Below are 22,500 nucleotides of genomic sequence, written 5' to 3'. Positions count from 1 at the left end.
TGTGTGTGTGTGTGTGTGTGTGTGTGTGTGTGTGTGTGTGTGTGTGTGTGTGTGTGTGTGTGTGTGTGTGTGTGTGTGTGTGTGTGTGTGTGTGTGCCCATAAACTTGCTTGTTATCGTGTGTGCGGGCGTATGTGTGGGCATATGGTGCTTAAAAGCCCAGGTGGTGTCTCCCTCTCTCTCTCCGACTCTCTCTCTCTCTCTCTTCTATAGTGAGTGTGTGTATATGGTCTCAGGTCCCTGCAGGCTGACAGCTGACAGAGATAAGACTGTTAACAGCTTCTGGGGATGAGCCTTTTTTATCTCACAGATCACTTACAAATTGTCTCTGTGAAACCGTGTAAGTCCAAAACACCTTTCAGTAAATGAAAAAAAATAACCTATAAAGTCACAAACTCTTCTTAAAGGCGTAGTTCACCCATACAATGACTTATTTTCTATCAATTGCACACCCCATGAAGCCTTGAATTCATGGAGATTTTTTTTGTTTTTCTCGCATTCCTGAGACAACTATGTGATTACCGGCGGAAAGATGCTAATGTATGTATCCGGTAAGAGACTCAATGGAGTCTCTTTGAGTCTCCTACAGGAGAGACCGCCAGTCATCAAATTATTGGCTTAGGAATGCGTCAAAAACTAAAAATATCCATGAATTCAAGGCTTCATGGGGTGTGCAATCAATAGAAAATAAGTTTTTTGTGGGTGAACTATTCCTTTAAGGCTTTTCATTGGTTCAATATTCATAAACCCTATACACAGACTCAACAGCTTTCACAGTAGAACCAACATTTTCCATATCAACCAGAATAGCCTATGTACAAGCTCAAAACAGGTGATACGACAGAAATATAAAATATACGGCATTAACGAAACATGGAGAAGGTTTCTGCCCGACATTGACGATGTTATTCATCGTCCTGTATGGGTTTTTAAGCCTTGGCTCTGTAGGAGACTAGCAGTCTACAAGAGGGTTGGTGTGTGTCTGTCCAGAGCTAATCTCATAAACCGCTGGACCGATCAGCACCGAATATCTGGTGCCCAGTGCCAGTAGCACACAGAAATACCTCCACTAACTTTATTTCACATAATGTGAAAAATGTATCGGGGCGGAAACCTTGCCCAAATAGAGTCATCTTACAGTACATCACAGATATGTCATCATAGATCATCATAGATGACTGAAGTCTGAGATCCACACACAGTAATACAAGTATATACACACACACACTCACACACACACACACACACACACAGGGTTGGAATTTTTACGATTCCGGTTCCTTAACTATTCCCTCTAAACGGTTCCCTTTAACAATTCCTAGGGGTTCCAAATGGACCATTACATGTCTGTAACTTTGAGAGTGTACACATGGAAACAAATGGTTACGGGTCCATTTGGTTCTCTCTCTCTTAAATGGGGGATTCCAAGCTAAAAGTCCAAACTTGGTCCTTGAAATTACCGGTAAAAGTTTTGACAACCACTGGTATTGTTGGTATTGTAATTGTACAGCAGACGTGAAGTCCACATACTTTACCAGCTCTGACAGTTTGATAAAACCGGGTTCCAGAAACAGTTCCAAAACTGATTCCGGGGCTCCTAAATGTCAGATTAGTTTCCTCCGGTAGCTGGATCTCAACCCTACCCACACACACACACACACACACACACACACAAAGAGAGCACAGCTCCATCATGTACCTTCCATCCACTCACCCAGTACGCGCCGGGTAGCTCCCTCCCTCTCCGGCAGACGGCGCCGTTTCCTCCGGAAGTCCCAGTGGATTGAGCGGCGGCTGCTGACCCACCGGCCTGGCCCCGCGTGGGAGGAAGGGGTGAGCCGACGACCCCAGCCCTCCTCCTCCTCCTCCTCCTCGTCGTGCCATCATCACCACCTCCTCCTCGCCCTCCTCCTCCCCGCCCTCTTCCTCCGGGTCGCGGGCTCGGACCTCGCAGCGCGCGCTGACCAGCAAGCCCAGCACCAGCACCAGCTCCCCCACGTGCGCCCTCATCAGCAGCATGGTGAAAACCACCGCGACGCTACGGCCGTCTGTGCCTTCGGCCTGTCAGTTTCGCCTGTCGGTCAGTCTTGTCTTCTCCTGGAAAAGGAAAAGAGCATTAATCACTTAAACCCCATGCAGCATCTGTATTGTGGGGAAAGCTTTCACCTAAAATAGCCGACAACGCAACGCTTCAGCAAAAGCTTTCCCCGCAATAACAGAAAACTGAAAATACACCAGTACAGAGCCCTGAGGGACTGTAACTTTCCTTTTCTACCCCGGATTTGAACCCAGTTTCCTGCGCAAGTACTGAAATGTTTTATCATTGAGCCAAAGAGCCTGCCTGCTTGCTCAGGGGATAAATTGAATCTTGACCATCAGGTCAAAATTCGTGTCAGATCCTGTGTCTAGGTGAGACATGACCTTTGACACGATCTAAATGTCTCAATAGAAGAGCAGGGAGACAAAATACAACCACCCCAATTGTAGAAGTTATATTGTATTAACATTGCTAACATATATTTCCATACTCTGCCATACAGATTGGACACAATTATATTTTATTCATAAATCTTTTTTTTATATCATGCCGCTCTAAGCTTGATTTAAATTAGTCACACAACAGAGCCAAACACAGCAGAAGATAGTCAAAAATAGCCCAAAATAGCCAAAAATAGCAGAAGATAGCTGAAAATAGCCCAAAATAGCCAAACGTAGCCGGAATTTGGTGTCATCTAGTGGCATCTCAAAATGATTCAATAGAAACTCATGACAAATTGCTTACTGGGCCATAGCAGGAGACTCCAATCCAGGATTTAATTTAATTAACACATTATTTGTGTATCGCATTATTCCATTATCTGCATGACAGAGTTTAAGTTATGCTTTCGTGGTGAAAACAAGAAAAGATGTTTAAATCTACTCCCCATCTCTACCACAATGGATCTTATAAATAAACATGAATGCAAATGTTCTGACCTATGAAATCTACTTGTGACCTATGCTATGACCTTTAACCACTTAAAACCTCTAAAACTAAGTGAAACTTGCAACTGTATTTGGTCTGATCTTGTCTCCTACACCAAATCTCTTCGCCCCAAAAATAGCCAATCTACAAGCACACAACGAGTCGACTCAATGTGAGCTTGTAGATCTGCTATTTATTGGGCCACGGTTCCCCCCAGAATAGGGATGCTTCTGGGGTTCAACTGGTTAAAATTCTCTGGGAAAGAAAAGTGCCGGTTCCTCTGTCCGGTCAGCGCGTGGTACAGCACCTCACACTGTAACCTTTGAGCAAGCAAGTAGGATTCCAACCAGCAACCTATGTCACATATGATATGACAATCCAATCAATCCGAAAATCGAAAATGTATAATAAAAAAAAAACACACCGGGACAGTTAAGCTCCTGCTTGTCTGCTTGTTAATAAGGTCCACTGCTGTCTCCTCTTCACGCTGGTCTCTCTCCCTCTCTCTCTCTATGTGTGTGTGAGTGTGTGTCTGTGTCTGTCTCTGAGGCTGACAGACTGGCAGTGAGGACCCCAGCAGGAAAGACGTTTGTTTTTAAAGAGTTTCCTTTAGGGAAAGTTACCAAAAAAAAAGAAAAGAAAAGACCCGCCCCCTTCAGATTGGGGAGAAAAAGACCCCTCCTCCCCTCCCTCCCTCTGACGCTTTCAAAGACCTCCTGCAACAATCCTCGGAAAGACCCCCCCACCAACCCCACCCCCTACCCTGCTCACCACACCCCAAACTCCTACCTCCCCTTGCTCTCACACTCGACCTGGACTGGAACAATTCTCTGACCTCTCTCTCTCCTCTCTCTCTCTCTCTCTCTCATCTCTCTCTCTCTCTCTCTCTCATCTCTCTCTCTCTCTCTCTCTCTCTCACTCTCTATCTCCTCTCTCTCTCTCTCTCTCTCTCTCTCTCTCTCCTCTCTCTCTCTCTCTCTCCTCTCTCTCTCTCTCTCTCTCTCTCTCTCTCTCTCTCTCTCTCTCTCTCTCTCTCTCTCTCTCTCACGTGGGTGAGCTAGTGCACCCCAATGATCTACACAGGGGTCTTCAACAGGGGGTCCGGGACCCCCAGAGGGTCCTCAGAGATACTACAGGGAGGGCCGCCAAATATTTTTGTGATACAGACATTCTTTTTTATTTTTACATTAACCACTTGAACACCTCGCATCCCTATTCTGGATGGAACATTAGCCGAAACTAGCCGATCTACAAGCTTACAGGCGCGTTATGAGCTTGTACATCGGCTATTTTCGGCGAATATGTTGGTGCACAGGGAAAGAAAGAGCAGACCAAGTACCGAGCCAAATGTCAAGTTTACAAAGTATAGAGGGTTTAAGTTGTTAAATGTCTGAAAACACACATTTAACATGAATCCAATGTGTAGTGGGGTCCCTCCCTGCTTCATCTCTCTCTCAGCTAAGGGGTCCTTGGCCTTTGACACACTGTAGAATCCTCAATGTTTATTCAACTCTGAGAGTTACAGACCTAAGGGTCCATTTGGACCCCTTGGTGGTCCTCGGACCAGACGTCTGTGTGGAGGGAGGGATGTCCTCCTGTGTGCACTGGAGTGTTCTTATCAGCAATCTTTGTGGACATTTACCAATTGTTTGTTGTCATGAAGATGATGTTTGTGTGTGTGGAAAATGTGTGTATGTTTTAGAGGGAAGCTTAATGTTAAAGCTGCAGTCCAGAATGTATTTGAACAAAGACAATATTATGTTAAAAGAGCACTTCACTCACTTTCGACATTATCTTCATAGAATTGGTCCTCACTCTTCACTAATGCTCATTATAAGAAAGCATCATTTCTGTCAAGTCACTCTGCGTTTCATTGATGGTGGGCTATGGACAGTTCGGAATCCTGCCTACCAATGACATCATCGATGGGAGATTCCAAGTTAATAGAAACTACAGCCTTTCTCTTCTGGGAAAGCATGCTGAAAAAGAAGCCATTTTGTTAATAATAGAAGAGCAAAAAAAGGGCAGCTTTCTGAACTGTCCACAGCCCTTCTTTGAGACACAGAGTGAGTAGCATTAGTAAGGACCCATTATATGAAGATAAGCTTGAAAATGGCTGAGGTGGTCCTTTAACCAATGTGTATGGTAGGTAGAGTACATTACAATATAACAGTACATATGTTCATAGGTTCAGGATTTGTAGTGCGCCCCCCCATCCAGTTATTACACTGGCCCCGGGGGCGCAGTCCGAAGAAAGAGAAAAGAAATAAGAGACAAGAGAAAAACACAGGACAAGACAAAGAAGACTAGACTAGGACAACAAGAACTCAGTCACAACAGGAGGGAGTAGAACCTAAACACAAATACACACAGCCCACAAAACACAAAATAACAAGTGAACCTAAGTGAATCCTCTAGAGCATTGGTTCTCAAAGTGGGGTCCGGGGACCCCCAGGGGTCCTTGAGGGAGTTCCAGGGGGTCCCCAGCTAAATGATGGATAGTTAGGAACCAAATGGACCCTTATGGATCTAACTCTGAGAGTGTACAAATGGAACCAAATGGACCCTAACGGGTCCATTTGGTTCCATTTGTACACTCTCACAGTTAAATGAACATTAATTTTACAATATGAATTGGGGTCCCAGAAATAGAAATGCCATAAAATAGGGGTCCGTAGCCTTATGCATGCCAAACTGGGGGTCCTTCAATTAAAACGGTTTAGAATTGACTGCTAGAGCTGTAAAAATCATCTCTTATGGGGGGGTCCGTGGCATATCTTTTCAAATGGGGGTCCGCGGGCTAATAAGTGTCAATTTGGGGGTCCTTGACATGAAAAAGTTTGAGAACCACTGCTCTAGAGCAGAGGTTTTCAACTGATTATGAACCAGGGACCACCACCCTGACTAAGAATCAACCTGGGGACCACTGTTGTGTTGGGAGAGGGGATATGGGCGTGGTGTGGGGGAAAAATCTTGAAATGAAATACTGACTGGTAAGGAGGGCCCATTTCCTAATAACGATGACTCAACCAGACAATCCGGTACAGTTTCCCTTGAGATTTTAACTCTTCTTCCACTTTCTGTGGAAGTTCTTGACGTCCGACTTCCCAGTAACTGACAACATTGACGCGTCATTATACGTCACCAGGTCATTTAGTGCACCGTTTCTCAACGAATGGTCGATACAAAATAAATAAATACACAAATCTTCACTTTCCTACACTACTAAATGCATGGTCAGGGACCACATGCAATACCTTCACGGTCCACATACCACCAGTTGAAAACCCCTGCACTAGAGTGAAAATGTGGGTCTTAAAGGTATAGTTCACCCCCAAAATGACTTTTTTTCCTATCGATTAGTCACCCCATGGAGACTTGAATTCATGGATTTTTTTTTGTCTTTGTCTCATTCCAAAGCCAATCATTTGATGACCGGCAGCGGTTCCGGTATGAGACACAAAGAGTCTCCTTTGTGTCTCCTACCGGAACCGCTGCCTACCGGTCCGCTGGTCATCAAATTATTGGCTTAGGAATGCGACAAAAACTAAACAATATCCATGAATCCAAGTCTCCATGGGGTGACTAATTGATAGGAAAACAAATAAATGTCTTTGGCTATTCAAAAATAGCAGATCTACAAGCTCATACGCCGCGCTACATGCTTGTAGATCTGCTATTTTTGAAAAATCGTGAATTATTTTTTTAAATATTTTTTTCCAAAAAACTGTTAGGATTTAGAAAATGTTTAGAAGCGGCCTCAGGTCTTAATGGGTTTTAAAATTCCCTAGGGGTGGGGACAGCTTTGATCCTCAAAGGGAGTTTGTTCCACAACTTCGGTGCCAACACAGCAAAGGCACGGCCACCTGTCCTTACTGTGCTAGACCGGGGAGTCTTCATATACAACTGACTGTCATGTGCCTGTGGTAGGAGGTGGTCTTCCATTTAGACATTTAGACCCTAGTGGACACTGGTTGGGGTATCTATCCCATCTCCCTCTCTCTCTAATTTCCTGGTGGGTCAGAGTTGCATAGTGAGAAACACACCCACACACACGTGCCCCCCACACACACACACACACAGACAGACATGAGTGCACGTACCCCCTCACACATTCATGCATACATGATACACACTCATTGCATGCATAAGCGTAGGTGTAGACACACATGCACGCACACGAGAGAGAGCGCACGCACGCACGCACGCACGCACACACACAGACACAGACACACACACACACACACACACACACACACACACACACACACACACACACACACACACACACACACACACACACACACACACAGACCTCTCATGAGGAAGCGGGCCATTTCTCTTGGCAGGTCAGAGGAATGTCTCTGTTCTTATCACGGCCGCTCTGCATTTCTCTTCCTTCACCACACAGAACGCAGGAAGGGGATGTCAGGAGAGAGAGAGAGAGAGAGAGAGAGAGAGAGAGAGAGAGAGAGAGAGAGAGAGAGAGGCAGTGGTGGAAGAACTACTCAGATGTTTTACTTAAGTAAAAGTAGCAATACCACAATATAAAGATATATCAGATATCAAAATGTAATTTAATTTAAATTTGGCTGAAGGGACGCCGGCAGGCAGGCGAACAGGCCACGTCGACACGCTCATGTCACAATGACTCAGCCATAACCATAAAAGGAGTTCTCCATGCCCAAATATGCCATGTGTTGTCTAACCTCAATGTGTCGTCATGGCATCAGGAGCAAATAAATCAGCTCCATACAAAAGAGGGTATGCCCATATATGGGAATATACTGATGACATCAGGGATCTCCATATATGGACATAATAGGGACAAGGACTGCGTAGCGGGCCAGAACCTCTAGTATATAAAAAAGTACAAAAATAAAATAACTTCAATGTTTCAAAATGTGTCAAAATCGTTCGGAAATTGTACTAGCTCGGCTGTGAGCTTGTAAATCAGTTATTTTCGAATAGCCTAAAATAAGCCTAAAGAGTAATGTATGTTTTGTAAGAATAATCCAAATCTACAAAGTAACTAATGTTTTAAAAATAGTAATAGTGTAGTGGAGTAAACGCGCAATATTTGCCTCTGAGATGTAGTGGAGTAAGTATAAAGTATTGAACAATGGAAATACTCAAGTAAAGTAAGAGACACCTCAAAATTGCACTGAATTACTGTACTTGAGTAAACGCACAACTTTCCACCACTGGAGGGGAGGGGGGGGGGGGGGGGGTCAAAGAAAGATCGAAAGAGAGATAGAGTTGGAATAGTTAATGAGATAGAGAGAGAGAGAGAGAGAGAGAGAGAGAGAGAGAGAGAGAGAGAGAGAGAGAGAGAGAGAGAGAGAGAAAGAGAGAGAGATGGGGGAGGGAGAAAGACAGAGAGGTAAGGAGGGGGAGAAGGGAAGGAAGTGAACCCATGCGTTAAGTGCTGTAATGGAGCAAAGTCAAATCCCAAATCAAATTGATTTATATAAAGTGATTTAAAAAAAGAAAAGAAAAGAAAAACACACAGAACTGTTGAAAAGTGTTGCACAGAGCAGCCGAGGACACAAGTTACACCCCCAAAGGTCACACACTCTCACATAATGGGAATTTAACTCACACTAATGGATAAACGTAACACTGAGGATTTTATGAGTTTGTATACACTACAGTAAGTTTGTTTGTGCGTGTATGTGCGTGTGTGTGTGTGTGTGTGTGTGTGTGTGTGTGTGTGTGTGTGTGTGTGTGTGTGTGTGTGTGTGTGTGTGTGTGTGTGTGTGTGTGTGTGCGTGCGTGTGTGTGCATGCTTGTGTGTGTGTGTGTGTGTGTGTGTGTGTGTGTGTGTGTGTGTGTGTGTGTGTGTGTGTGTGTGTGTGTGTGTGTGTGTGCTGTACTATGTAGCACGTGCGCTCCCACACGTGCCTGTGCCCGACCACAAGGCCGTTTATCTCCATGCGAGAGATAAAGGTTGTTTTTATATGAAATGTATACTTTGCAAAAAGTAGCAGGCATGGCAACTTTTTATCTGGTTTTTGAAGCTGGTCTAACTCCTATGGAGTTGCTTCAGCTCAGACTATAGCCTCTTTTTTGTTTTACAATCCCCTTTCTCTAATTCCTGAATCCAATTATCCCATTTATTTGAGTATCACATTTACTGTATTTTGCTTAAAACTGCAAGAGAAGGCCGCAAGAGAAAACATTGTATGTTGCTATACTGAAAAGAAATGGAGTGAAATGGCTATAGTTAATGCCCCCTTGGTAGATTTTTTTTTCTTTTGGGGGGAGGTCTTAGGTGGCCATAACATTTCAGTCCAATTCAATTGTAGTTGAATGCTTTGTATTCAGTAACAGTCATGCTAGTCATGTTTAAAAGTTAAGGTTTATAAGTTTGCCAATGTTTTATCATTAAACATGACAGTAAAATAATGTCTTTAACATTTCTTCCCGCGTGTGTGTGCTATTATGTGTGCGTATGTGTGTGAGTCGGGGTCATGTCTATGTTCCCCGGATTCTAGCACAACTCAAAACCAGCCAAATTCAATAAAAAACAGCCCACATGCACGCACGTGCATGCACGCGCAACATACTCTCTCGCCATGCCTTTCGGCCTGGCGGAGACAATAATCATGAAGCAAACACGCCTTTAGCACCACGCACCAGCCTATTACCAGTGTTGCAAGCTTTTGAGACAAGTGGCCAAGTCTACGAAAACAAGCCCAAAAGAAGCGACTAGGCCACATGAGCGCGCGCGCACACACACACACACACACACACACACACACACACACACACACACACACACACACACACACACACACACACACACACACACACACACACACACACACACACACACACACACACACACACACACACACAAGGCATATTATTATTATTATTACAGGGGTCCCTGGCACAAAATCTTATCAGATGGACAAATCCATATTAATTTGGGTGTCTCTGACATGAAAATGTTTAAGAACGACCGGTTTAAAAAACATTAGGAAGCAAGACCAAAAAAACAACTACTTTAGAAACAAGCAAAAAAAAAAACATCACCTGCAACTACACATTTTTACAAGCCCAAAGTTGCTTAAAATAAGCTTACCCCTGGGGCTTAGGCCGTCAACAAGGCTTCTCCAAGCATCCCGGTCCTGAGCGAACGCCTCCAGCTGTCCCCAGATGTGGCCCATTCCCTCGGCATCTGCCTCCAAGTCACCGTGCCAGATGTTACGTGGTCGTCCTCTCTCTCTCTTTTCCCTTGGGAGTTCCACTTGAGGGATTGTCTTGTGGTGTTTGAGGCTGGTTTACGGAGAGTATGGCCTATCTCTTCCTCTGCTGGTTTTTGATTTGTAAGGTCAGACAAAGAGCCACAGTTCTTTGTTGCTAATGGTGTTAGGCCAGCGGATCTGGAGGATTCGGCGCTAGGCCTGTCACATTTATTACATAATCGCTTAATCTTAATTATTTGACATAATCGCAATTGTTTTCCATTGTTTCTATGTTGGAAATGTCATATTTCAAACATTTTCCAGAAATAGCGGATCTACAAGCTTGTAGATCAGTCGTTTCTATTATTAAAGGTAGGGCAAGTGATTTTCTTTGGTTAAAATAAGTGTTAAATAGCTCTATATTCTGGTAGTACTCATTGCTATAGAGTGTTTGTTCGGTAAAAGGAGTCTCCTTGTCTCTCCAGCTCTTTATAAAACAGAAAATGTATTTTCGTTTCAGTTTCAGTTTCATTTCCAATTTCATCCAATCAGGATAGAGAACTCAATCAGGATATAGATTAAACAAGTGAAATTGAAAGTGATGACACTAAGAAATGAGCAGGCAAAATTGGAACTGGAACACTATAAAAATGAAGCTTAAAAATTGGTACTTTCTCCTGATTGGCTGAGATTTTGACACCTAGCGGAAAATGTATTTACTGTTTATTAAAGAGCTGGACAAACAATGATTACTATCAGAAGATAGTGCTTTAACCTTTTAACAAACTTTTTTTTTATCACTTACTCCACCTTTAAATATGTCAGTAATTTCTTTATATATTTAAGTTATTTGTCATATCTGCCCTGTGCAATTTTTGATTACGAAGCCTAAAAGGCAAACAGATTTTTTTAATAAATATTTTCCAATGTTCAATGCCAAAAACACAATTAAATTGTAAAATTATTTCTATGACAATTAACCGGCAACTTAAATACTTAAATAAATGTTGTAATCGTGACTGACAGCCCTATTCAGTGCAGACAGGTGTTGATGAATGTTTGGATGACATGAGGACCGCTGTCAACACCGCAAATAAACACTTGTGGTGTTGACACTGACAGTGGTCCCCTAGGTAAATATTGTGAAAATAGTATATCTAAGCTCACAACTGCTATTTTCAAAATGTTTGCCTCTTTCTTATATTATGTGACAATTTGGCCAATGTTTCATCATTTTGTATAGTTTGTTGATTACTTTTGATGCAGTAATGCGACTAATGGCAGAGAATGTTTTGCACCCTGTCTGTCGTGTGTGTGTGTGTCCGTCCGTCCGTCCGTCGGTCCGTCTGTCTGTGGGCAGTAATCTCCGGCACCGATCGCAGCGAAACTCACGCACTCCCTGGATGCGAGAGCAGAACCTCTGCCCCGATTTTTTTTAGATCGGCCTTCAGATTTTTGCATTTTTGTTGTAGGCCTACTCGCTTGCACTCCAAGGATGATTTGGATGCATAGTACCTGGCACTCAATGTATACGTGCAAAGATCAGAGACGGGCGCTTCGCTTCACAAACAAACTTTCCCAGCATTATGCACGGAAAATGCACAAAAGAGTTAAAAAATAACAGTTCCTAACTTCCTGATTACTGGCCAATCACAGCGAGGACCCGCTGTGATTGGCCAGTAGTCCCAAAAGTTTGGAACTAATGTAGAAAGAGAGCCAATCGGAGCCAAGTACATCATAACTTATGAAAAATATCAATAGTACAAAAATAGCTGATCTACAAGCTCACAACTCGTTGCAGCGCGTGAGGCGTTGTGAGCTTGTACATCTGCTATTTTCACTCGATTTGAAATATGGTAAAAGTCCGGGATAAAAAATATACTTGAGTAAAAGTCCAATAGTATTAGCATCAAAATAAACTTAAAGAAGCAAAAAGTAAAAGTAGGCTACTCATTATGCAGAATAAGTTCACAAGTTCAATATGTATAGGCCTAACAATATTTTGAAAACAGCCAATCTACAAGCTCACAACTCGTTGCAAAGTGACGTGTTGTGAGCTTGTAGATCGGCTATTTTCAAATAGCCAAAGTATAAAGAGGGCTGGTTAATGTACATTTTAGTTACTAGTTAATTAGCACTCAAAGTGACTGGTAATAAAGTTTTCAAAGAATTGTAGTGGAGTAAAAAACTACAATATTTGCATGAGATGTAGAGGAGTAGAAGTAAAAGTAAAGAAATTTGGAAATATTCAAGTAAAGTAAAAAATACCTAAAAATTGTACTTAAGGGTCTGGATCGCTGGCGTAGCGGTCCAGGCACCTAGGCCCAGAGTAGCCTGACAACATGTGGCGGGTTTGAGTCCCGGTCCCGACAACCATCTCTCTCTCCCCATTTCCTGTCAGCCTACTGTCCTATCGAATAAAGGCATAAAAAGCCCCAAAATGTTACTTTACACCACTGTGTGTAAAGTAAAAACTGTCTGTGAGAGAGAAGGGCCAGGTCATTTGGTCAAGGTCATCGGGTTGCGTCGAGCATCCCTGGGCTATGGGATAAGTGTTGTGTCCCTCTGCCTTATGGGATGTACTGTACCTCAATCGGAGACACATAGGCCTACTGTACAAGTTTGTCGGTACAAGCTGGCGTTAGATTAACACAACAATTTATAAACATGTCCCACAAAACTAAAAAAGTTAAAAAGTTCCTCCACTGCATTTTATGACATTATTACATAATAATACTATACTATTGATAATATTACATTATAGAATAATATACTATTATATTTTATGACATAACATTTTAGAATACTGATGTATATTACTACATTTTATTACATTACTATTTCATATATTATTGTAATCAGTATGACAAACTGTATACTATGACACATGACGCATCACGGAGGAAAGAATGACTTCAAGCTGTAACAGTGTTCCGTTTATACATACTTACATCTGCTGCCGTGGCAACCTGTGTTCCTGTTGCTGATTGGTGGCTAAGCATGTTTACCGTGGGAACATTGGTGACCATTGTTTGGCTGTCATCGTTGTTTAAACGGCAGCCACTGCAGTACTTTTACTGTACTTTCAAAGTACAATACCAATGTACTCTCTCAGAGATAAATCTTTTTTTTTACTGTGAGGACACAAGTTCTGTGAGGACACGGTTCTATTTGCGCCACACTTTAAAAGAAACAAGCACATCATAACAGAAAGTTAATCAGGTGAGTGTGTGTGTGTGTGTGTGTGTGTGTGTGTGTGTGTGTGTACGTGTGCGTGCTCGTACATGTGAGAGAAAGTGAGACAGACAGACAGACAGACGGACAGACAAGGGCCACTCCCACCAAGCACTATAACTATGATGATAACTAATAGCTATGTTGTTCATCATTGTCTTATAGTTATAGTTATACTGTAGATATAGTTATAGACAGACAGACAGACAGACAGACAGAGGGAGGGGGATGATGACCTGTGACAGAAGGTCATGACCCCGAGCTACAACCTTTCCACAGTGACATCATCGAGGCGTATAGTGGCAGACACACCCAGACTGGAACCACCGACTCTAGGCTACTGTTCCAGCCAGCGAGCGTTGCTGCTGAAAATAAACGCCTGAATGGATTTCCTTCCTGTTCTCCTTCTGAACACGTGAATATAGAGTAGAATCCTTTCATGTCCAGGTGACGTATTGCTACTTTTACTTAAAAAAGTTGAGTATTTCTTCCACCACTGGTAGAATCTTTTCATGTCCAGATGAGATGGAGTGTATAGTGTATAGCTAGCATCCGGCTTGTAAATTGAGGCTATAGGAAGAGACAGTTCATAGCCTAGTCTTGCTGTTTCACCCCTGTTGGTGTCAGAAGCAGTTAGGCTCTATTCAAGCGGATGGGTTTTTGCCGAACTTGAAACTTGATTTTATTACCTTAATAAACATTGTCATAAATACTTTATGCTTCCAGTCGCTAGTTTAAAGTATTTTCATGATCTGCGTTTTGGTAAATTATGGTCCCATTTATTTTCAAATTGAAGATAAAGTAGGGTATGCTGTATAGGGGCGCCGGCTACCTTGTGATGATTTTGATTGACAAGCTACAGCTACACAACCAATAGCATTAATGAATTAATAGCATCAGTATACCCATATATGGGCATGCCCCCTTTTGTGCCCATACATGGAGCTGACTGATTTGTTTGCGCCTGATGCCATGACGACACATTGTGGACAACACACTCCATATTTGGGCGTAGGCCGGTCCTCCCATTAGCCAATTTTAATTTAGGATGGTTACAAAGCATGCATTAAGCAATTAAGCCCTATTTAATACCTTGCCAATGTACAAGCTCACTACACATTGAAACGCATTGTGAACTTGTAGATCAGTGCTTTTCATATAGATTTTGATACACACTTGTGAAATGGGACATTCTCCATACTGAGTTTTTAATTTTTATATTTTGATGCCAAATACTGTGTTTTTCTACAAAGTATTTCTACATTGTGGTATGGCTTTCACCACATGAAGAATCTTTTCATGTGCAGATAAGATGGAGTGATATCATTTAGGAAGCAGAGAGAGAGAGAGAGAGAGAGAGAGAGAGGGACAGAAGCTGATCCAGAGCTCTAGATGGGCATTTCCTTCACCTCCCCCTCCCTTCACTTCCCATTCCTCCTCTTTCTTCCTCCCTTCCGCCTCTCTATTCTCTCCTTCCTTGTATTGTTAAAAAGTGATCTATTCATTTTTGCAACCTATCTTTTCTTTCTTTCAAATATAATGTTAGAGCCCACTTTTATTGTATTTGAACCTGGCATTTCTATGTTGAGGATGTCATTATGGGCAATATCGCTTTTGGATGCACCCCAGACAGTTTCCCAAGTTGTTTGATTCAATATTGCGATATCTCCTATAAGACCTTTCAACTTCAAACTCATGGTTGGACTCATTGTAAACACACATCCCTGATATCTGTCCTAATGCACGAGGAGACCTTCATTTTTCCATTTGTCATTTCATGCATACATTTCATGGATTTCATCATGCATGGATTTGATGCAACATTACATTACAAGAAAGATTTAATGAAAGAATTCAATAGAAGTGATTGTGACTTAGTGATAACTTGCTTATCACGTATGTTGAGGACAGACTAGCTTGAAGTGTTATGTTTTTAGCTCATTGCTGCACTGAAAGTACACCTATGCAGAGACCACTGGTGGGGCAGATGCTCAAATGACACATCAAACAAGAATTTAAAACACCATACTCCAACATAACTTTCAACTATCTTACTTTGTTCCCAGTTGGAGCAAGCAAAGGGAATGGTTGAATTACTGAAATGTTAATTCATAGCATTTTATCAAAACTTTATTGTTTTTAGTGTTGGATGAATATTTTATTATTTTGCTATTCAGTAGTTCACTTTGTATGATATTAGCTATAGGCTAGGGGTTGCCATTTGTACAGTAGAAAATATTGTATCTGGTATGAGAATGCTGTTGATCAAGTATATTGTTTGTATATTTTACTGTTGAATTATAGCGTGTATAAATGAGCATGGGTTAGGTCAGGTGAGTCCTAGCCTAGGTGTGTGGTTTAGTAGTAACCTGATCAGTTTGTTTTGAGAGGTCTGAAGTTTTCTGTACGCTACGCTGTCCCCTCTACAGCTTTCCTAATGTCTCTCCTACACTGTCTCCCTCTCAGCTCTTCCCCACACTAGATAGGGGAGAAAGACAGCTACAGTATATTATTCCAATTGAATAAAATATAACATAGTGGAGCAGAAGATAAAAATGTACCTGGTGAAATCTCAGTTTCATTTAGTCCCACAGCTAGAATGAACACCAGCAGTAGAACTGTTCCTAATATGACCAGTGGATGGCAGTAGCCTCACACTTTCAGAGACAACGACAGAGAAAGGCCATAATAGCTGTTATTGTCAGGTTGGAAAAATTATTGGTTGGTTGATATATCACGGGCTGAATGTAAGCCTAATGACAGGAAGTGCAGGCTGATGACTGCAGAGAGTACAGGAGTTCTGCATGGGAGATACAGCAAAGGTAAATCTAGCCTACAGTTCAAAAACACAAAAGTCAAAACAGTCCTTTTTTCATCCCCTTTAATAGTTTTAGGCCTAAAACTACTGTTAATACTGTATGTCTATTATTATATTATATTATTAAAGTGGTGTAAGAGATTTTTGTTCTTTTTTAAAGCATTAAATAGCTCTATAATCCAATTGTAGCCTAATCATTGCAATAGGGCCATCAGAGAACAATGAGGAGAGTACTTTTTTTTTAAAGTGAGGCACTGAGGTGCTGTTGGGGGGCTTTAAGAGAACTGGATATTGGATAGCCAAAATAGTTTGAGAGAAGAGAAGAGAAGAGAAGAGAAGAGAAGAGAAGAGAAGAGAAGAGAAGAGAAGAGAAGGGACGGCTATCTATCTATCTATCTGTACATTCTTCAGTAAAAACTGATGTATGAACTTTGCCTGTTGTTCTGACAGCGTATCTTTCTGGTTCAAAGCATCAGTTAAACGTCTGAAGTGTAAGCGTGACTGCATGAATCAGACGGGACGGCAGCTTTCCTCTTCAATGTGTCTGACATATTGGCTTCAGTGCAAACTCATTTATTCATGTTGCAGTGGATGCCCGCAATACTACATCACTGGAATTTATGTTGCCTCGTGAATAGAGGAGAACCTGCATGGGAATGTGCTTTTGGCTACACTGTGGGAGAATAAAAAAAGAAAAGATCCAATAAATCAAACTGATACACAAATGCAAGGACAGCAAACCAGAGCTTCCAGTAGCCTATAATATACTTTCAGAAAAAGTTCTAAAGTCTTCAAAATGTGTTGTTTTCTGAATGTTTTCACTTAAGTACATTACTTGAGTAAAGGTAATACTTAATTAATTTCCACCATGGTGAGTTTCCTCCAGAACTGGTCAATCATTTCTCTCTTGAAGAGATGTGGTTTTAAGGTTGTCAAAGGAACGGACGCCTGTCCCGCCCTGTGATAAACGACCCGAGAGGGGGGTCAAGGGGGAGAGCTGGGTGTCAAAGGGGAGAGGTCAGGGGGGGAAATAGGGACCACTGAGGTTGACCCAAACTCAACTTCAAAGTCTGTGACCCTCACACCTTCGGGTGTGTGGTGGAGACAGTGAAATGTGAGTTTCCTTAAGAGCAACAGCGCAGTGAGAGATGAGAGCGAAGCAAACGTGATCTGTTTTTCTTGCTGCTTTGTGGGTGGCCACACAGACATTTGTTATCCTGTGCTACCTGAAAGTAATAACTCAAATGCTCCTGATTGTGTCATTGATTTTCTCCAATGGCTTCCTTTCTACAATAGCCACCTCTCTGCACTGCAGGAGACCCACAAGGAGACACTTGCCAGCATACATAATGTAAGCTTATTTTTACTAGATGCGTTGTGAGCTTGTAGATCAGCTAAGATTTTGACATTATTTTGAAAATATTTGAAAACAAACTTGGACTTTATGCTTAATGAGTACTTTTACTTTTGGTGGTTAAATTATATTTGCCAATACTTGTGTACTTTTACTCAGGTAAAAATTGCAATACAGGACTTTTACTTACACAAAAACACAGGAGCTATAGGCCTGTTATAGCGCCACCATGAGGCCAATTTGTTCTTTGGTTCTTCCTTGGCTTACTGGGAGTGCGTGTGCAAAGTTTCATGATTTGTGGCATTTTGTGCAAAGGCGGCCCCTCCCGCTCCTTTTTTTCCCTACTGGGAGTGTGCATGCAAAGTTTCATGCCAATCAGTTCAAGCGGTGCTGCAGATTAGCTGCTCACACACACACACACACACACGCACACGCACACGCACACACACACACACACACACACACACACACACACACACACACACACACACACACACACACACACACACACACACACACACACACGGATGGACACACACACACGGATGGACAGACACGAGCATAAACATAGTCTGAGGCCTTCGGCCGTCTGGCTGTCCGGCCTGGTGGACACAATAATACATCAGACTTATATAGCGCTGTTCTAAGTTCTCAAAGATGCTAGCTGTTCAGGCTTATAGTCTATACAATACAGAGACATTAAAGTCCATTCAACATGTGAACATTAAAGTCTATTCTACATGTGAACAGTAAAGTCTATTCTACATGTGAACATTAAAGTCTATTCTATTGTGAACAGTAAAGTCTATTCTACATGTGAACAGTAAAGTCTATTCTACATGTGAACATTAAAGTATATTCTACATGTGAACAGTAAAGTCTATTCTACATGTGAACATTAAAGTCTATTATACATGTGAACATTAAAGTCTATTCTACATGTGAACAGTAAAGTCTATTCTACATGTGAACAGTTAAGTCTATTCTACATGTGAACAGTAAATCTATTCTACATGTGAACAGTAAAGTATATTCTACATGTGAACAGTAAAGTCTATTCTACATGTGAACAGTAAAGTCTATTCTACATGTGAACATTAAAGTCTATTCTACATGTGAATAGACTTTCCCTCATTTATAATAATGACAACTTCCAAAACTAGTGGATGAGGTGACAGATAAATTGGCACATATTTATTGACAGTAGATTTATATACAGGCACAATAATTGTATATACAGCAAATCTATGTACAGACATAATAGAAGCGTTTTGCAGGGATTTCCTGAAGGAGATTAAAGATTCACTTTTTGTGATGTCATGTTTTGTTGGTTTTGTTGACCTTGGCGTAGAGGTCGTTTGAAGGGTCAGGTTTGACGGTAGCATAAGTCACATCAGGATCATCATTATTATCCTCCTTCACATAATCATTATCTTGGGCCCTGGCTCCTCCCACAGCTGCCCTTGCCTGATTGGTGTGGATGACAGACACGTAGGTCAGACTGTCATCGGGATCGATCTGATTGGCTGTTAGATTGTGGTGACTCGCTGTTGTGCTCTGATTGGTTGAGCTCAGGGGAACGTCATGAGTGGGTGTGTTCTTCCTCTTGAGAATGGAGAAGATCACCAGTGCTGTTGCTATGACTACAACCACAACCACCACAACGATCACAATGATCACAATGATCACCGGGGGGGTGTTGACTTTCTCCTCTGGTGATGTGGAGAGAGAGCAGGGTCAGTTGTTACACTTTGACACAATACAGTGATGATGATTGCATACTCTAAATTAACACAACCTTTTGTGTAGAAGCATCATTACAATTGACCACATTACATGTATTAATGACACCACATCAATGTATGGTCAATTGTAATATGACGTCAGTTACAACTCCCCGCTCCTACCTTGTGGGTTCATGTCTCCTGGGAAGTCAATGGATGTCTCCAGTTTTCCATCAACAGTCAACAACTCACATCTGAACTTCTTGGTCGAGTCGTGCTTGTTGATGGTCAGAGTGGTAGAACATGCAGAGTTTTTTTTTGTCAGGTTATTGTCTGTGTTTATCCAGCTCAGATTAGCATTGCATCTACGGTATTCAAACAGAGAGCACGTTAATGTCTGTCCAGCAGTCTCACTGTTTCCTCTGGTGATGTTGAATACAGACAGATCAATATCCAGGTGATTGTCTCCATGTTTGTTTCCATCTTTTAAATGTTTAAACGTATAGCGACCAGCATCTTCAGTTCTGATATTTTTAACAGTCAGAGAGCAGTTAGACTCCAAACTCATTCTGTTTGTGTTAGATGGATTCACTTCACTTTTAATCTGAGCAAACTCAGCCACAGTAACTGTGGCTGATGAATCTTTTTGAAAAAGCCAAGTAGTTGAATTACAGTCAAGATCATCAGGTAACATGTTGTTATGTGGCAGATTGACAGTATCTCCAGATATTCTGTAGAGTGTTGGCACTAGGTGGCCGTTGTTGACTCCAAACAGCAGAATTAAAAACAGTCGAGTCCATCTGATCCCAGACATTCTGATCTGAACGTTCTCTATTTTGTTTTTGCTTTGTTTTTGTCTGTTTCTCTGAGCTCTCTCTGCCTGTTTCTCTGTCTGTCTGTCTGTCTGTCTGTCTGTCTGTCTGTCTGTCTGTCTGTCTGTCTGTCTGTCTGTCTGTCTGTCTGTCTCTAAATGTCTCTTTGAGCAATCTCTCTATACGTCTGTCTGTCTGTCTGTCTGTCTGTCTGAGTGGTCTCTATACGTTTGTCTCGGTGAGTCCAGTAAGGCTGATAGGAAACCAGAAGCTTTGTGGTTGAAGTTAGTTCTTCATTCATTAGCATATCGTAATGCAGGCTGTTTCCTGTGAAAATGTTCATGTTGCAATGCAGTTCACATGCAGAATTGACTTTACTATCTCTGTATTTTACAGACTCTCAGAAAATATGTGTATGTTTGTTGTATATAGGCTCTATAGGTCTTTGTACTGTACCATATAGGTTTCATATGGCCCAACCAACCTTTTATTCTCTCTTATTATGTTCTTTTTTGTTGTTGTTGTTGCAATATTTCATTAATTATATTTAACTAGACCGGCATCCACCTACTCAGGGCCATGCATGTCGAGAACGATGCAAGTCGGGAGTACTGTACATGGTCATCAACTTTTGGTTCCTGAAGTGGTTGCACTGGTGGGGGTGGGAGATTGAAGGGTTTCAATTCAACCTTGTCCCAGTCTTGCTTTCTCTTCTTTCCCTGGGGCGCTTTGGGTCCCCCTGCTGGTTCTATCATGATTTGGTTGTCTCTCAGTACTGTGACAGCAGCGTTGGTATCCAGTTTGCCCCAGTGTTTGACCCAGGTAAGGATCCATGATACCAGCTTCTAGCATGTCCTTCAAGGCAAGGAGCTCGGCTGGAGCTCTTAATTGATCCCTTTGAACTTCAAAGAGTTTGTGCACTGAGTTGATTGATTGAGCCATAAAAGTGTCAAACTCGTTGTGTGCTCGTTAGTGCTCTCTCTAATCAATTAATGCATCAAAGACAGCAATCACTTTGATATCTGTCAGAGAGGGGAGGGGGGAGTGCGTGTGTGCACTGCACACAGAGATCAGAAAAGCTACCTAGTTGGCCTTTAAGAAATTGACATTAAAACGTGGTCCCTTAAACTGTTGCAAATATTTAAATGATTATTCATGTATCTCTCCTTAATATTATTCATTCACGTAATCAAACATAATGATTGTAATCTCTCATGTATATTATTCATGTAATCAAACATATTTGAATCTCTGCTGTATATTACATTTTTACTACCATGTTGGCTTGAGTTTATGACAGATTACTAATGTTACTAATATGTTAATGAATCATACCGTGTATTAAAAAGTATTATACAAATAAAACATTATTATTATTATTACTCATTTAATCTGTCTATGCATTTAACACAATTGCAAAGTAATATACCCTTTTCTTTTCAATAGATTTGTAAAAAAAATCTTTAACCTAATTGAACTTGACACGGTCAATATGTCATTTAGCAATATGGTTATCAGATTGGTTGCTGGTTAATTAGTTCGAGAGTCCTTTTATTGGATTTGAGTTCAGCACCAATAGGCAAATGAAATTCTCATTGAATTCTGCATTGACCATTAAGTCAGAACCCAACATATTACATAACACAATATTTTTGGTGCATGACCCTGTCAGAACATCTGATGACCCAGTGCTAATATATTGTGCTTTAAAGCTGTGCAGAAAGAAAAGCCTTGGATGAGCCAGTGCATCTTCCATTCCTGTAGACTGAATCAATAGAGATTAATGCTGGGAAACGATGGTTTCTAAAGGCTTAGTGGGCTTTGTAGTATCAGATAAAATGCACAGAGGGTGGAAGGTTCTGTCAATTAACCGATCCACAGTAGCTGACTTCACCACAATTGGTGTAGTTAACACAGCAGTATTTCTCTGTGTTAAATCTCCAATGAAGCTGTGTAATGATACCAACTCACTACCACTTCACTTCACTACCAGGGGTCCCCTCTGGTCTGCGGACTAATGATTGATGATTAACGATGTGACCTTTTTAAAAATGTCATATATGACTTACCAGTGTAACTTTTATTTGCCTACGCTTTATGTTTTTTATGTACTTGGTCCTTCTGGCCTTTTTATCTTTTCCTTACCTGGCCGACGTCCGGTCTGTTGTTGTTTTAATTACCTTTTTTCTGTTTTTATGATGATGTAATTCCATGGCAGCCAAAATGTCCCCTGTGGGACCAATAAACCGATCCTATCCTACTCAGCAGTTGTAGCCTTTGTTCAAGTCCCCCTTCATGTATTTGTCCTTCTTTAGAAGTGTATCATCAGTAGTGGTGGACAAAGTACTCAACCCCAGTACTTGAGTCTATATTATGTATAGATACTCCTGGTGCAGGTCGA

At 41.6% G+C, this 22,500-nt stretch overlaps 1 protein-coding gene across 4 annotated transcripts in view; it reads right to left on the bottom strand.

The window, feature by feature from the left end:
• Positions 1-22,500, bottom strand: part of mmrn2a (multimerin 2a) — a 79,853-nt gene that overhangs the window by 44,162 nt on the left and 13,191 nt on the right. The window contains exons 2-3 of one of the 4 annotated variants that reach the window (XM_084076630.1): positions 3,389-3,468; positions 1,714-2,090 (exon numbers count right to left, since the gene is read on the bottom strand). In XM_084076630.1, coding sequence (XP_083932756.1) covers positions 1,714-2,018 — 305 coding nt within the window. In that variant the 5' untranslated portion in view covers positions 2,019-2,090; positions 3,389-3,468. Of the gene's footprint in view, positions 1-1,713; positions 2,097-3,384; positions 3,537-22,500 lie in introns of those variants that run through there. The other 3 variants (XM_084076629.1, XM_084076627.1, XM_084076628.1) reach the window with 3 other exon arrangements.

The sequence above is a fragment of the Gymnoscopelus microlampas genome, assembly GCF_963454915.1.
Source record: "Gymnoscopelus microlampas genome assembly, chromosome: 13".
NCBI lineage: Eukaryota > Metazoa > Chordata > Actinopteri > Myctophiformes > Myctophidae > Gymnoscopelus > Gymnoscopelus microlampas.
This window is presented reverse-complemented; position numbering and strand designations above follow the sequence as displayed.